We start from the raw sequence: 15,688 nt of genomic DNA, 5'->3' as shown, positions 1-15,688 counted from the left end.
TTGGATGTTTGGAGTGTGGTTTCCCTGTCAATGCAGGGGTTGGGGGGAGGGGAGAGACAGGAAGGGTGCTCTCATTATTTGCCTCTTGCCTTAGAAGAGTTGCTACTGGTTTGAGTGTACTGACTGCTGGGTGGATTTCCAGGAGCCACTCCAAAAGTGCCCTATTAGAACATCCTTTTGGGACCAAGCATGTGGGAAGAGCTGTCTACCCACTGGATATACTTACTGAGAAACACCCTTCCGTTTCCTGATAGAGAGGATGTTGAAACTTGTGGGGAAAACACAATTTTCTTTCAGACATTTCTTCTGCAACTTTTAGACTGTATCCCAGGATTTCTTAAAACTCCAAATAGCATTTGGCTTCTGATGTACTTGGGAAATGAAACCAGACATGAGGAATGTGAGAGAGGATAGAGAAGGCCAAGGAAAGAAGCAAAGCATTTTTTTTCCTTTCATATTTTTTCTTGATAAGAGACTTTGGATTAACATCATTGTGTTGTTGGAACCCAAAGTGCATAATGGGACTTTGGAAAACCGTACAGTTTGAGCTGTACTGTTACTCCGAAAGCAATAGGTATGGCTTCTAAAACCAAGGGTCCCCAGTCTTTCTTCCTAAAGTTGTTCTTAAGCCATACATTTCTCCCTTCTCTCTCATTTTATCCGTGTGACATGGAGTCCCTTGTCTCAGACATTCCAGAGACCTTTTATAATACATTAACAACGACTGGATTTTAGTGTGGAGACTTCAGTGGGAAAGACTGTCTTGACTGAACTTATAGAAGTGAGGGACAACAAATATGACAACTGCATAAGTGAATACATGCAGAAAAGCCAACGTTTTCAAGTTGTGCTCTAACAGGACTCACTATCTCTTGCTTCCTCCCTCCCTTTCCCCAGCATATCTAGCCTGCTGTTTCCTCTGTAACCATTTAGAGGAATCTTGGTCACTTAGCCAGTGATGAGCTCTCTCAGTATGGACAACCAGTTTATAAGCGTGTGGCAGAAGTCCCTGATGGACCAATTAAAACGGTGTATGTTTCACGACGAATCTGTTTTGCTATCACAACCTTCAAATTTTCCCCATATGGTAGATGCTGGTTGTGTTTTGCTCTATGGAAAACAAATACTACATATTGCATGCATTGTGACTTGGCATCATCAAAGGAAAAGTGCTAGGAAGGGTTTTTAGGAGGACTCTAAGCTGCTTTATTGTGGTTTTTCTTTTTTTAATCATCCTAATCACCATCATCTACATTCTCTAAAACTGGGCTTTAATATTTTGACAATTGCTGCATTCAGAGTCTTGTTTGTTTTGTCAAAGAGCAGTACAAATGACTGTGACTTTGAGCGAGGCCACAGATGGATTGAATTTCTGGAGCACCTGCTCCAGAATCTTAAGTCCCTTTTTAATTGCTTCCGTGTGCACAACATAGCAGTAGTCATCTATAATGATATAGATGGATTGCATTTTGGATGTCCCAGAGGTGACTTCTTCCTCTGTGCCAGTGCCAGAAGCTGAGATTATAAGTGTGTTCTGGTTGAGGACCCAGCTGTCATGGCAGCATTAGTCCTTTCCTTCAGGCTGAGCTGATTATAAAGGGAGAGAGATATGGAAACATCAGCCCTTGGTTTCAGGAAATACACATTCCCTCTTCATCAGACAGGAGAAAGACCAGCTCCTCTCCCCAGATGGCTCTATGCCTGTGTCTCTAGAAAATTGAGGAGGCCCAGGCAAGGGAGCTGAATGAATGAATCTTCTCTCTAGCAATGTGTTCACTGGATGTAAGAGATTGGGAAAATAGCTGAAAAGTTATGTCAGTGAAACATACTTGAGAAGGAGCTGATAAAGCTCTAAGAAAACCACAAAGTATCCTAAGGCTAAATTTGTCCATAGAGCTACTGACAGTGTCCAAAAAAAACACAAAAACACAAAACAAAATGTAAAAACCACCAAAAAGACTTGACAAGTAGCTTAGGAGTACTTGGCGATCCAGTTGGCTTCAAATGTTCTGGTGGTTATGAAAAACGTTGTGAAGAACACCAAGTCACATGCCCGGAATTCAGAGGTAAAGCCATCTGCTCACTTAGGCATTTATGCTTTTGCATTCAACAAGCACATAATGAGAAGATACTATGTGTCAGGAACTGAAAAAAAAAATTAGTTTCTCCTTTTAGGATCCCATAGTCTAATGGGGAAAAGAGATTTTAAAAAATATACTCAGTATGTACATGGTATGAGTTAAGGCAAGAAATATGTGCCCAACCCTAGGACATGTAGGACCCACAGAAGCAGTATAAAGAAGGAAAACACCCTATGTTTATGTGTGGGCTTGATGTACAACTCCTGTCAAGGTATGCACACCTGGGTAGATGGGGCATAGGCTTGGGCAATGTTAAGGATGTTGGGAGATGAGGACTAGAAAATCAAGTAGACCAGGACCTAGCACTTCTTGGTATGAGCCCTTCCAGTCTGGCCATTCAACTTCCTGGTGTTCTGTCTATGACTTGATGTGCCATTTCTCTTCTTGTTCCAGTCCAGTGTACACACTCTGCCCTCTGTCTAGAATCCTTTTCCTTGACCCTTGGAAGAGTTGAGTCTATTATTTTATCCATCAGGGCTCAGCTAAATGTCACCTATCAAGGGAGGCCCTTGCTCATCATGCTGTCTAAAGTAGTTTCACAGGCTACATGGATAAATATGACACAGTGGGGCAACTATTGGTGACTTGCATGCAGACCAAAAGTGCACATGGGCATGCCACCTGGTTTTTTGATGTGTGGGCTAAGAATGATTTTTCACACATACTCAATGGTTTGAAAGTAAAATTTAAAGATATTGCTTAGCGACATTAAAAAGTTATATGGAATTCATATTTTAGTGTCCACACTAGAATTTTATTGGAGGCCAGGCACACCCTTGTTTACAGATATCTGTGACTATTTTCATGGCAAAATGACAGCGTTAAGTACTTGCAATAGAAGCCTAATGGCCTACAAAGCCTACAGTGTTTACTGTTTGGCCCTTTACAGGAAAAGTCTGCCAATCTCTGGACTGGGGAATCAGGGACAGGGAAAAGAAACTGCTGTAGTCATTCAGGCTGAGGTAAAGGGAAGGCTGAACATGGCCCTGAGGTTGCAGAGGGTGGGGAACGGATTCCAGTCCAACTAAGCAAGCAGGTTTCCTGACCTCCATCCACCAAGCTGCCTGGCTCCTCCACCCAGCCACGCTTCTCCACATGAACAGCTCCTTTTTACCAGGGAATAAAGTCTCCTTTAGACTTCTCTTTGCCTACTTGCTGCTCCTCCCCCACTGCTCATCTCCTCTTAAGTCTCATCTGTGAAATGAGGATAATGGTAAGAAGCGATGGATATGATGTGCTTGTGGCCACTCATTATCAATGAAGTGCCAGAACAGGTTAGAAGGGCTGGCTGCTAGCAGCTACTGCCTTTAAGGGGTCAAGTGGGCCAGTGTACTTGCTTCCTGTTTTTGTCTGTGTTTGAGAGACGAGGCTCTGAACGGTGGAGTTGCAAATACATGTATTAGCGTTTTCTAGTTGGAAATCTCAGCCTTTATGCTATCATCAATAGTTAAAGGATGGGTTTAATCAAAGGTCTTGTAATTACTGTTCCACAGAGATGCTAGCATAAGATGTTTTTGTCTTTGGGCTTTACCAAGATTTTCAGATACAAACTGCCTGTCAAGGGCAAAATGTTTGTCCTTACAAATTAGTTCAATGAGGTTTCAAAATGTCCTAGGCTTTGTAACTTACTGCCTATCTTAGAAACTAGCCAATCCCCGCCTTCACCCTCTTCTGGGATTCAAGTTTGAACTCAGGGCCTCTAGCTTGCTGGCTTGGCTGACACTATACTACTTGAACTGTGTCTGCTTTTTGCTGGTTATTTTGAAGATGGAGTCTCATAGACTTTTCTGCCTGAACTTTCTTTGAACCACATTTTTCCAGATCTGAGCTTCTTAAGTAGCTAAGATTATGGGTGTGAGCCACTAGTGCCTGGCCACCTTCATATTCTTTTTTATTTTTATTTATTTTTGTATGTTTTTATTGTAAAAATAATGTATAGAGGGGTTACAGTTACATGAGCAAGGTAATAAGGTAATGAGTCCAGTTCCTATGGAGCATTGTTGCCTTCTCCTTTGTTTTTCCCCTACCATCCCTTCCCTCCCCACCTCCACAATTCCCCTCCCCCCAAGTTGTAAAGTTCGTTTTCCACAGTGTCTTGTACATCTCATTGTTACAATGTACATAGTATCTTGTACATCTCATTGTTACCTGTATCCCTATTTAAGCATTTTGTTTTTTCTTCATATTCTTTTGCTGATAGACATGTTGACATTTTCTTTTTAAGACTGAGAAAATGTTTTGGAATGGTTTTGACATTATTTCCTTGGTCTCCATATACAATGGGGTTTTAACATAACTTGAGTTTATGTGAAACAACTTGCAAAATACAACAACAAAGCTGTTAACTCTCTTCATTCATTTTCCAGAGAGTCTGATTGTACTCCTGTGTGCTCTCAGGAGGTAAGAGTTAGAGCCCACGGCTCTCTTGTGGGAAGATGGAGATACACAGCTCATTTTGCTTCATGCCAGTTGTTTCTTATATCCTGTATGCCCCTCCTACCTCTTGCCCGTGTTTGTACTTTCTCTCGCCTCATACGCTGCTTTCCATAGTCTATCAACACTCTACTCAGCCATCAAGGATTACTACCAGGATGCCCTGTAGGTGCTTCCGGCATGTTTACTGGACACTTATTGATAGGGAATATTATAGCACCTTTGTTGTAATAATTTGATATACTCTCTTAATGAGATTATAAATTCCCAATGTCCCATTTCTGATGCTTACTATCATAGTGGTAGGTACATACCTATACCAAACAATACATCCGTATATTGATACAGATTTGCAAAAGGAATCAGAAGAACTGCCATATGTCTTGTAAACCCTTGTATAAGTATACCATAAGTCAACATAATGGGATGTGGGATGTCTCAGCCCATATCAGAGGCAGTTAATGCATCATACAAACTCCATGGTGGTAACTATTCTTAACCTTGCTCTCCTTTTCCATGCCAGAGATTTCCAGTTGCTAACTCCTAGACCACATCCTTCTTCAGCAAGCAGAGCACTTGACTTCAGAAGTATTTGCAAACCCTAGATGCTTATGAGAACTTTAACCTGTAATATTAATTGCTTATGAGAACTTTAATCTATAACATTAATTACTAAACCAAGAAATTAGTGACAAATTTTAGACCTGAGTTTAGGAAGATGCCATATATTGGTGGATTGAGTCCTACTTTAAAACTTAGGGATAGAAACAATAGACAAAAACTCTCCAAAAGTAACCACTGTTTATTGAATGTTGACACACTACTTCCAGGCTGTCTTCTGTGGAATGTATGTTCTTTAAAATCCCAAAATCTTGAGACTAAAACTTAAGACTCCTAACCCCTTGACTTTCATCTCCATGCCCCATATCTTTTAACAGCCCCTTTCAAAATGAGATTTTGAAGTTCAATATTCACTTAGTAAATGTGTATCTATATACCATGTGGTATCATATGCCAGGGACACAGCAGTGAGCAACAAAGCAAAGACCCCTGCCATCATGAAATAATCGAATAGGATAATTTCAGCTGCTGTGGGGACCATCACACAGGTACTGTTGCCAATCTGGTTGAGGATAGCCTTTCTGAGAAAGGGTGCAGGCCTTCATGATGAGGAAGGTTCAGCCCTGCACATGTAGGGGCTCAAACATGCCAGTCACAGACACTGTTGATATAAAGACTCCAAGACAGGGGTCAGTCAATGTGAAATACAGTAACTCATACAAAGAGAGCTGAATGGAAAGACAAACGGGCCAGATTGTGGAGGCTTTGGAGGCCCCTGGGCTGTTTCTTGTCTTTTAGGAAGTGTGTGCTCTGGAGTTTGCCCTGTTTGTGAGGACACACACCGTGGTCTGTCAGCAGTTGTCTGCCTCGTGATCTTCATGACATCTCTAGGGATCACATCGTGCACCCTGGGATGCCTTTTTTGTATTTTTGTAATTGCAATCACAAGAGGATTTTATGAAAGAAGATTGATAGTTAATGTTTCAGTACTCAGGGAAGATGAAAGCAGAGCTGCTGGAGTCAAAGCTGGATAGAGAACCCACCTAGCACTTACTGAAAATGTCCTCCTTGTTCCTGTTGCCTAGCAGCATCAGGCAAGTGCTGGGGGATGGCTATGGCCCTTTGTGCCTTGGACATGACAGAGCCCAGGACTCCTTAGCCCCTGTTCTCACCACAGACAGCAGCCTTGCTACATCTCCCCTAGTCCCCTCCATCGGCTTTAAGTTCTGCGTGGGAGATGGCACGGCTCTGATCTGTAGTAGTCCTGAAATCCATTCAAGCATAGATGTGAGCCTCTGCTTTTTCTTTGTCAGCATGGTGACAGTAACTAGGGGTCTTGTTCCATAGCTTATTTAACTGTTTCCCTGTTGGTGAACTTTTTGAAAGTGTTTGATCCTTCTAACTCTTAGTCTTGAGTTTACGTAACAGGATCAACATTGTCCAGGTGCCTTCTCTTTTCTTGGTGCACACTGGAGCACAAAGTACTTTGGTGCATAGCCCCTTCCTCTCACATTGAATTATCACAATCTAACAGAAGACAGGCACAAATAACTTAGAATGGGATGTGCTGGGATTGATACATGTACCTTAGCATACATAGCATTATTAATTCCACTTGGGAAAAGTGAAGACTAAATGAGAATTGAATTTTTAAATAATGAGGTCTCCTAGGGGGTAAGGAAGAAATAGCTCTGTGTGTGTGTGTGTGTGTGTGTGTGTGTGTGTGTATGTGTGTGTGTGTGTGTGTGATTTTTATTAGTTTGTTTTAGTGCCGGTCCTGGGGTTCAAACTCAGAGTCTGGGTACTATCCCTGACCTTTCATGTCCAAGGTTAGTACTCTACCATTTGAACAACAGCTCTACTTCTGGCTTTTTTGGTGTTTAATTGAAGATAAGGGTCTTAAGGACTTTCCTACGCAGGCTACCTTTTTGAACCATAATCCTTAGATCTTAGCTTCCTGAATAGCCAACAGCACCTGCCTTGAAATGGCTATTCTTTTTTTGTTTTTTTTTTTGGTTGATCATGGGGCTTGAACTCTGGGCTTGGGTGCTGTCCCTTAGCTCTTCAGCTCAAGGCAAGTGCTTTACCACTTGAGCCACGGTGCCACTTCATTTTATGGTCGTTAACTGGAGATAAGAGTTCACGGACTTTCCTGCTTGGATGGCTTTGAACTGTGATCCCTAGATCTCAGCCTCCTGAGTAGCTAGGATTACAGGCATGAGCCACCAGTGGCTGGCTTGAAATGGTTATTCTTGCAAGATAGTACAAAGGAAAAACTAGGTTGTCAGGAAAAAGAACGGGATATACAAAGAATGACCAGTAGTTCAATGTAATCAGAGCATATATTGTAGAATGAAATGACTAGGGTTGTACTGTTTGCTTAGCAGTTGGTCATAGACACATTTAAGAAGTGAAATGAAGAACATGGGCTCCCTTTCCAGGTGGACTCCCAGCCTTTTGGCTGCCTTTGTCTGCATGGTCTACAATCAGCATAGGTGGCTCTTCCTTGAATTAATCTGACTTTTCAGTATGTTGTTTTTGTCTATTGCACACTTAACTGTGTACTGTCTTCTCTTCACAGACTTTAGTCAAATCAAGAAGTAGAAGAGAATTCAGCCATGGCCCCAAGGAAGAGAGGTGGTCGGGGGATTTCATTCATCTTTTGCTGTTTCCGAAATAACGACCACCCAGAAATCACATATCGATTGCGAAATGATAGCAACTTTGCTCTTCAAACCATGGAGCCAGCATTACCCATGCCCCCTGTGGAGGAGCTGGATGTCATGTTCAGTGAACTTGTGGTGAGTCCCAGATTTCTGTGTTGCCATTTGTGGGGTGTCAGGAAGAGAGAGAAGAGGAGTGATGTTTGTGGGTTGGTTTTACTTGCTATGAATTTTTCCTCTTCTGGTGAAAAGGTTCTCACTCACCCTTTATGTCTGCACCCTCACTATCAGCACTGACTCTGTGGAGAAGGAGCAGGTAGAAGAGGGTAGCATTAACATATCCTAATACTTGGCTGGTGCTTTAGGTGGATGGGAAGACTTAGACCTTCAGGTCTTCAAATATGCTACAGTATTTTATCCTAAATTGCCCTTTCTAATATTTCCTCCGTTCTACTCTGATTCTGTACTTTTATATAAAAATAAATAATTCCTTCATTGACTTCATACCTTCCCTAGCATACAGTATTGACGTGTTTTTAAAAAGTAGTCATACTTCACAACTGGTCCTTGATCTTTTGGTGAAAGACATTATTACTTAAGTACAGTACCATTAGCTAGCCTAATGATAGGATTGAAATAATAACTATTTTGTGGGAAAGTTTTTATAGATATCATCATGTTTTTGAGGGCACTGTCCTCAAATGAGATGATGTATTTAATGCAATACTCATTCATTAAGAGGTGCAGGTGGATTCTTCAAGCTCACTTCTCAGGTATTGCCCACACTGGTGTTTCTTCCCATTCTGTTTCAGAGGACACGGTGGCATTGCTTAAAAGCTGCTACCATAATGATTAGAGATGGCTTAGTTCAAATTACTTTTCTAACTTTATCTGCATAAGTGCAGACAAATGTTACTTTTTCCTGTGCCCATTTTCTGGTGTGATATAATATTTAAATAAGAGCAATCTTCAGTAGAAGTGGCTCAGTGCACAATAAATGTTGCATGATTCCTATGTCCTCCTTTGATCATTGCTGACATTTGTAGTTAGTTCTAATCAAACCATTTAGATTTCTCAACATGTATTAGGGAGTGCTATCATTTCTTGAGTCAAGAGAGTAGGCTGTGTTACTATTCTCCAGGTATAATATCAAAACTGACCAGGTCATGTCAACTCTTCCAGACCAGAATTCATTTTTAAAACAAAAAGAAGAACCAATATAAGAGAATCTGTAAAGCTGAGATGTTCTGGCTCATTAGGTAAAGTCATGGACCTATTTTTAATCAGAATTGGTTGGGAAAAAGAAGAGGTGACTTAAGACCACATGTCATATTCCATGATGTTGAATATTTTCAGAGTTTAAAGACTTTGTTCTTTCTCTTTTCTCCATATAGAATTCTATTCTAGGTATTAGGGAATTCCAAATAGAAATCTAGAACCTACTCCCACAGATTTGACAGTTTTATAATAAGAAGGAAATGAATCATTAGGAAGATCTGAGGCTTCCACAGGAATGAATGAAAAATAATACATCTCACAGATTATGTATATATGTATTTGTCTTTTGGGGTGTACAGTGAAGTGCTGAGGAATGTGGTCAGGGAAGACTTTCTGAAGGAAGTGAGCTGTCATCAGAGGGTGAGACCAGAGTGGATCGTGTCAATGGCCATGTCAGTCATCTCTAGATAGTAAAACCTCAATCATTCCAACAGCAAAGGCTCATTTCATGCTAGTTCTTCTCAACTACTGTGGGTCAGCAGTGATGTTCTTTGCCATCTTTTGTCTAAGAGGAAAGACTCCAGGCTTATGCTTGTAAATAGCATGTCACTTGTGATCACATTTCATTGCCATTGTTGACCACATGACCATACTTGAAATCACACAAGGTAAAAGAGGTACCATCCTTCTATAGGGATTGCCACCCTAAGTGACATGGCCAAGCCTGAGGTCACTGCGTTGGGTGGAGGACACATGGTCCTCTCCCAGGGAGGGGCAGTGAGTCATCTGCTGTCATGACTGTCGAGGATAGTAATGGGGCTGGGAAGGTGGCTGCATGCACGAGGCTCTAGGTTCGATTCTTTAGTATCACATACACAGAAAAAACCAGAGGAGGGTGCTGTGGCTCAAGTGGTAGAGCACTAGCCTTGAGGTGAAGAGCTCAGGGACAGCGCCCAGGCTGAGAGTTCAAGCTCCACGACCGGAAAAAAAAAAAAAAAAGAAGGATAGTAATGATACATTTACAAGCTTGGTTTTATTTTCCACTTGAAGCACTTTAAAACAAAGTCAGCCTAAGGATATAGGTGTTGCCTCTTGCTGAATACATTGCTGGTCATGGAACCAAGGGTCAGAGCTAGTAGTATCCTATACATCTCATATCCACCACAGTCCTTTCAGTCATATCTGTCAGTCTCCTGAAATGGGATCTAGCAAGAGCCTGTGTAGTGGCAGCCCCATATGCATTCTGAAGACAGCTCATTGTTCTACATTCAGAAGGGAGAAAATTCCACTCTTTCTTTGCCTTATTGATGTCTCTATTCTGTGTGAAAATTGCCTACAGCTGTTAGTTGTTAAAAAACCAATGCCAAACCAGAACTTTAAGCCAAAACCATTGGAAAACAAATTATCTTGAGGTTTGTATCTGTCCTGGTGAGTGACGATGGATTTTTGTCTACTTCTGACTTCAGGGACTTAGACCACAAATCCTTCTAGTTGCTGGAGGAGGCCTGGGCTAAGAGAGGTGGGCTCAAAGCCATTAAGAGATTCTTCTGCTCTAGGTTCTCCTGAGCAGTCTCAAAAGCAACTGTGCTTGTGCCCTCCTGCAAAAGAGGAGATAGTGGCACAGACTTCTTGGACTCTAGAGTCAGACAGTGCTAGCTCAGCCAGAAATTTTCCTCAAAACAGAGTCTTTTCGAATTTGAATTTGTGCCTTTCCCTGTAAAATAGGAATCATGCCATCTTTCTAATAGAAAATAACTTCTTTAAAAAGGCTGGTACCTAACAAATGGACTACTTCCCACAGCCAAGTGCGGCAGGAGAGATATAGGGTATAATCTGGGTCTTTTCAGAGGCACAGCACCCATTAACAAATATCTCAGGCTTTTCTTCACTGAGAAGCTAACCTGCTCATGGTGAGTGAGCCCGTGTAGATCCTGACTTGCAGGCCACTTTCCTCCTGCATCTGTTGGGAAGCACTCTATCAGAGCTGGTTGTTATAAGCTAGTTTTCCTTTTCATCAACTCACTCATATGCCATTAAAAAAAAAGTGATACCAAATGTGTTTCTTTTAGAATTGCTTACTGCAGCCTAATCATTTCATAAATAATGTAAGCCTGGAGAGGAGGTCAGCCATGTGAATCTTTAAAGAACATGACTGGTGAGGGGAACCTTGGCCATCTAGTCAGCTCTTCTTTACATGTAGGAGAAATAGAGATATCTCAATCTGAGGACCCTAGTGGTGTTTGGAGAGCCTTGACCTATACTCTGACTAATTTTTACACTGACAGCTTTATTGAGACATGATTCACATGCCATATAATTCATCTACATAACGTGTGCAACTCATTAGTTACTAGTGTATCACAGAATTGTGAAACACTCACCAAAATCAGTTCATGGACATCTCATTATACTAAAATACAACTTTCATATCAGTGACTCCCTCACTCTCTATACATTCTCAGCCCTACCATCCTCTAGAAACTATTCATCTATTTTCTGACTCTGAAAATCTGCCTACACTGAATGGTTTATATAAATGGAATCAACACAATATATGATCGTTTGTCCTAGCGTTTTTTCCTTAACGTCATGTTTCAAATTCATCCACTATAGATGTATCAGTACTTCATTTCTTTTTCTTGTCCAGTAACAATCCATTGTGTGGTTATGCCACGTTTCAATCCATTGGTCACTGATGAAAATTTGGAATTTTACTAGATTTTGGCTATCATGCAGCTTTAAGTAACTATATTCAAGTTTTTGTATATAAATACATTTTCAATTTTGTTAATATATACCTAGAAGTAGAATTGCTAATCCTAAGACAATACTGTATTTAACTTTTGAGGAACTATCAAATGCTTGTTTTCTACCAGCCAAACAGGAGGATTCTAGTTTCTCAACATCTTTACTATCATTTGTTCCTACAGACTTCTCCCCAGCTAATCAACCAGATACTTTTTTTTTTTTGCCACTTCTGGGGGTTGAACTCAGGGCCTGGGCACTGTCCCTGAGCTGCTTTTGCTCAAGGCTAACACTTTACTTGAGCCACAGCACCACCTCTGGCCTTTTCTGTTTATGTGGTACTGAGGACCCAGGGCTTCTTGCATGCTATGCAAGCACTCTGTCACTAAGCCACATTCCCAGCCTTCAACCAGATACTTTTAAAAATATTCTACACGTCCTAAGAGTAACGCTTTACCACTTAAGCCACAGCTCCACTTCTAGCTTTTTATTTGTTTTATTTTGGTGGTTCATTGGAGATAGGAGTCTTATAGACATTCTTGCCTGGGCTGGTTTTGAGCCATGATCCTCAGCTCTCAGCTTTCTGAGTAGTAGAATAGCCATATATTTGATGTTCTTTAATCATCATTTCTTTTCTATTGTATTCTTCACCCCTGCCTCCTCCTCCTTACTCCGTCTTTCTCTTTGCCTCTGTCTTAGTCCAAATAAAGAGTATGACTAATCCAAAACTTATCATTGGCCCCTTAAAATAATATCCAGCTATATTCATCCCTTTTCTATAAGCATTTAAATGTCTTAGATTATCCCAACCAAGAGATTTACCCGTGATAATGCTAGAAATTGTCCTTGATAAGTAACTTTTCCATTTCCATATTAACAATAGCAGATTCCCTTTGGGATAAACAAATGAATATGTCATTTATTGATTCATTTTTCAGATTGAGTGTGTATTAGTGCCTGTCTCAACTCTTGAGCTGATAAGACTCAATCTTTGATGAAATTTGAGCTGTAGGTCTAACAGAAAAGACAGGCAGCCATATCAAATGTGACTTAGTGCCACTCAACCAGTACATTTTGTTAGGCAAATGCCTTTATAACCTTTTTCACAAGCGGTTTTACTAGAATATTATTTCTATCCTCTCCTTTAACTTGTGACATGTTACTAATTTACTGCACATCATTTTCTCATTAATCTGCCTTCTAATCAAACTTCTAGTCTTCCATTTATTTGGCCAGTAGTTCTAGTGTTTTGGAGTAATATAGAGTGTTCTGCTGTCCTGGAAATGGAGTTGTGTGCAAAAATCCATTACTTATCATTAAAGCACTATTATACTGTTGAAAATTGTAAAAGAAAAGTACAAATCTCAGTGGAAAACTAATGATGTAGAAACCTACTCATTTGATAGGACAATATTTGTTTTCTCAAAATACAGACATAAGTGCATATAATTGCTGTAGGTCAACTTTATTAAGTATCAAGCAATCAGCACAGCGTTTTTGAGAAATGAAGAATCAGATTTAAATGAATTCAGTCATTATGCCAAATAAGTTCATTTGGGGACTTATATCAATTAATCTCTTCTTTTTTCAATAATTCCAAAATCATTTTGGTATGAAACAATATAGGAATTCAAGTCTGTCACAAGGGTTTACCACGGTAAATTTTTGTTCCTCTACTAGTCTTAGAATTGTTAGCCCTTTTTATAGGCTATCAGCATAATTTCTTTTATTACTAAGCCTATTTTTAAGCACTCTTTAATAATAAAGTTCTTCCATTAACACTAGAATCAATGGAGAGTTATATCAGGTTTTGTCTCTTTATTTTTAAACCTTGCCTTTAAGACTATGACTAAGAATAGAAAGTTTCTTACAGGAGCTATCCAGTTATCTGTCTCCAAGAAAGACGACAAAATTGGGAACCAGGAACACTTAATTTTAAACTGATAGAAGAAAAATAAAACTGGTTGTAAGGATTCATGGTTTTAACCTATTGCTTCTTAATTGGAGTATAAATTAAAAGTGTTAATTAAGCAGAGGAAATCAGACTGTATATAGACTTCAAAGATTGATCTAGAATAATTTCAGTATACTCAGTTGTCTGGAAACAAAAAAAATCAATCTAATGAAGAATTTATATTAAAATTGTTCTTTTTCTATGAGGCTTATTTTCACTTGATAAAGGTCAAAAGAAAATTCTGCACAACTAAAGGATACAATTAATTGGCAGTGAAGAAAAAATATTGAGTAGTTGTCTATAATTGACACTATAGTCTTTTCAGACAAATCACCTTGATGAGTTCATAGAAAATGCTTGAAGCAGTCTAAAAATATGCAAAACATCACAAAAGGAAGGAATGTATACATGCGCTTCAGTGTGTGCAGTGCTAAAATTCCTATGTTATGAAAGTGAACTCCTACCAATACACAATTTAAAGGTGACAGAATGATATCAAACCCAGAGTTTGATCTAAATTACTTGGGTCTTAAGAGTGACTGATGGTTTGTAAGACAGTGTGTATGTGTGTGCATGCACATGCACATATATATATGTGTTTGCATGCATGTGTGTACTGGGCTTTGAGCTAGAACCTAGTACATGCTAGGTAACATTCTATCACTGAGCTATACCCCAGATTACTGGACTAATGTTGATAGAGTAGTTTTGCCGATATCTGTTGTGCTTTGAATAAAACATTGTGTTGCTTCTAAGAATCAAAGTAGGGTTGACATCAGATTTTCATCTCAATGGACATTACACATTGCTTTGTATTGGCTAAGATTCTGTTTGCTTAAAAACAATCAAATGCTCAAAATGGCTTTGTAAGTTTTGTTCTGGTCTTCTGATCCACTAAAGTTTAAAGCAAAGCCTTTTTTTTTAAAGTTTTAAATATGTTGGCTTTTTAATCTTATTAAGATCATTCCGAGTCCTTTTCTATAAGCTATTAAGTTTAGATTTTGTCTGCATGTTACGTCCTTTGTTATCAGTCCAGTAATTGATTTAGGAATGTTTCTTGGAGACTCAAGAAGATGAAGTGAGTGGGGAGAGATGGGGAGGTATAGGAAAGAAACAAGAAAACCTTCTTTTAAAATAGAAATACTGCAAAAGCAATCCAAGTTAATAATGCCTTTGAGAAATGGTTATGAATTCCCCAGTCCTGATGAATTCCATTAAGATGAATTCTAAAGAGACCCTGAATGAGATGCACCTACTTAGCATTTGCTATAGCTTAAAATCTGATTATAGAACTTGGTTCTTAGGTCCCCCAGGTACAAATTATACAGACAGTATAGTGTACTGACTTGCCTTCTCTTCATATGGAATAATAGAGATATGGTTTAGGTAAACTTTTAAGTGTAATTCTGAAAATGTGTTTTCGTGATAGCTAGAAAGATCTGTAGTTTGTGCAAACTACACATAGCATGTATCTTGATCATCTGGGAATCATCTGAACACCATCACGGTCACATAAAACATATGTGGAATGGAGATAAATGTCCAATACATGGTACATTTCAGCTCTAAATTATCTTTGACTTTTTTTTTTACCTGCTGTGTTTGGATTCCTCTGTACTCAGTGCTCCATTTCTAGAATTCCTTTGGAATCTCAGACTCTTAAGTGTTATAGGAACCAGTGACTGGCTACATCTTTTAGTTAACAATTTTCTGGCTCATAAATGAAGAACTTTTTTGTTGTTGTTGTTTTCCTGATCTCCCAAGAAGTTCCCTTTTTTCCCTTTCTTGTCCAGTTTTAAATTTATTAGAAATATACTAAAACTACTAGCTATTTTATGATACACTGAAATCCTTAGCAACTACATTTAATCAAATGACTAAAAGCTAACTTAGGATAGCATGGGTTGTTTTCAGAAGAGGTCAGCATTTATTGGATTTAGAAGGAGTCAGAAAGTCCTTTGCCTTCTTTTCAA

General features: G+C 39.5%; 1 protein-coding gene across 2 annotated transcripts in view; it reads left to right on the top strand.

The window, feature by feature from the left end:
* Daam1 (dishevelled associated activator of morphogenesis 1) overlaps positions 1-15,688 on the top strand; it is a 167,395-nt gene that overhangs the window by 59,075 nt on the left and 92,632 nt on the right. For both annotated transcript variants that reach the window (XM_013016835.1, XM_013016844.1), the window contains exon 2: positions 7,717-7,936. In XM_013016835.1, the coding sequence (XP_012872289.1) occupies positions 7,754-7,936 (183 nt within the window). In that variant the 5' untranslated portion in view covers positions 7,717-7,753. The remainder of the gene's footprint in view (positions 1-7,716; positions 7,937-15,688) is intronic.

Source organism: Dipodomys ordii, unplaced genomic scaffold, assembly GCF_000151885.1.
Source record: "Dipodomys ordii isolate 6190 unplaced genomic scaffold, Dord_2.0 Scaffold2, whole genome shotgun sequence".
Taxonomy (NCBI): domain Eukaryota; kingdom Metazoa; phylum Chordata; class Mammalia; order Rodentia; family Heteromyidae; genus Dipodomys; species Dipodomys ordii.
Note: the sequence above shows the minus strand (reverse complement) of the source record. Positions and strands in the feature narration are given on the sequence as shown.